Raw genomic sequence first — 212 nt, forward strand, 5'->3', positions numbered from 1 at the left:
CCGTGCTCGGGGCCTCTGCTGGGCGGCCCGATCCAGTGCCCTCGGACACGTGGCCGGGGCTGCTTCTGAGGCTCTTCGCAGAGCTTTCTTTCCTTTGCAGGTGGTCCTGGACAACACAGCCTTGAATCGGATTGCAACGGACCGGCTGCACATTCAGAACCCGTCCTTCTCACAGATCAACCAGCTGGTGAGAAGGGCTCTGGAGGAGCCAG

General features: G+C 61.8%; 1 protein-coding gene across 1 annotated transcript in view; it reads left to right on the top strand.

Moving 5' to 3' along the window:
- Positions 1–212, top strand: part of LOC103769184 (tubulin gamma-2 chain) — a gene marked incomplete at both ends in the record, with an annotated part of 3,066 nt that overhangs the window by 2,494 nt on the left and 360 nt on the right. The window contains one exon of the mRNA XM_008936359.1: positions 101–187. Coding sequence (XP_008934607.1) covers positions 101–187 — 87 coding nt within the window. The remainder of the gene's footprint in view (positions 1–100; positions 188–212) is intronic.

This window comes from Merops nubicus, unplaced genomic scaffold (genome assembly GCF_000691845.1).
Source record: "Merops nubicus isolate BGI_N331 unplaced genomic scaffold, ASM69184v1 scaffold44312, whole genome shotgun sequence".
NCBI lineage: Eukaryota > Metazoa > Chordata > Aves > Coraciiformes > Meropidae > Merops > Merops nubicus.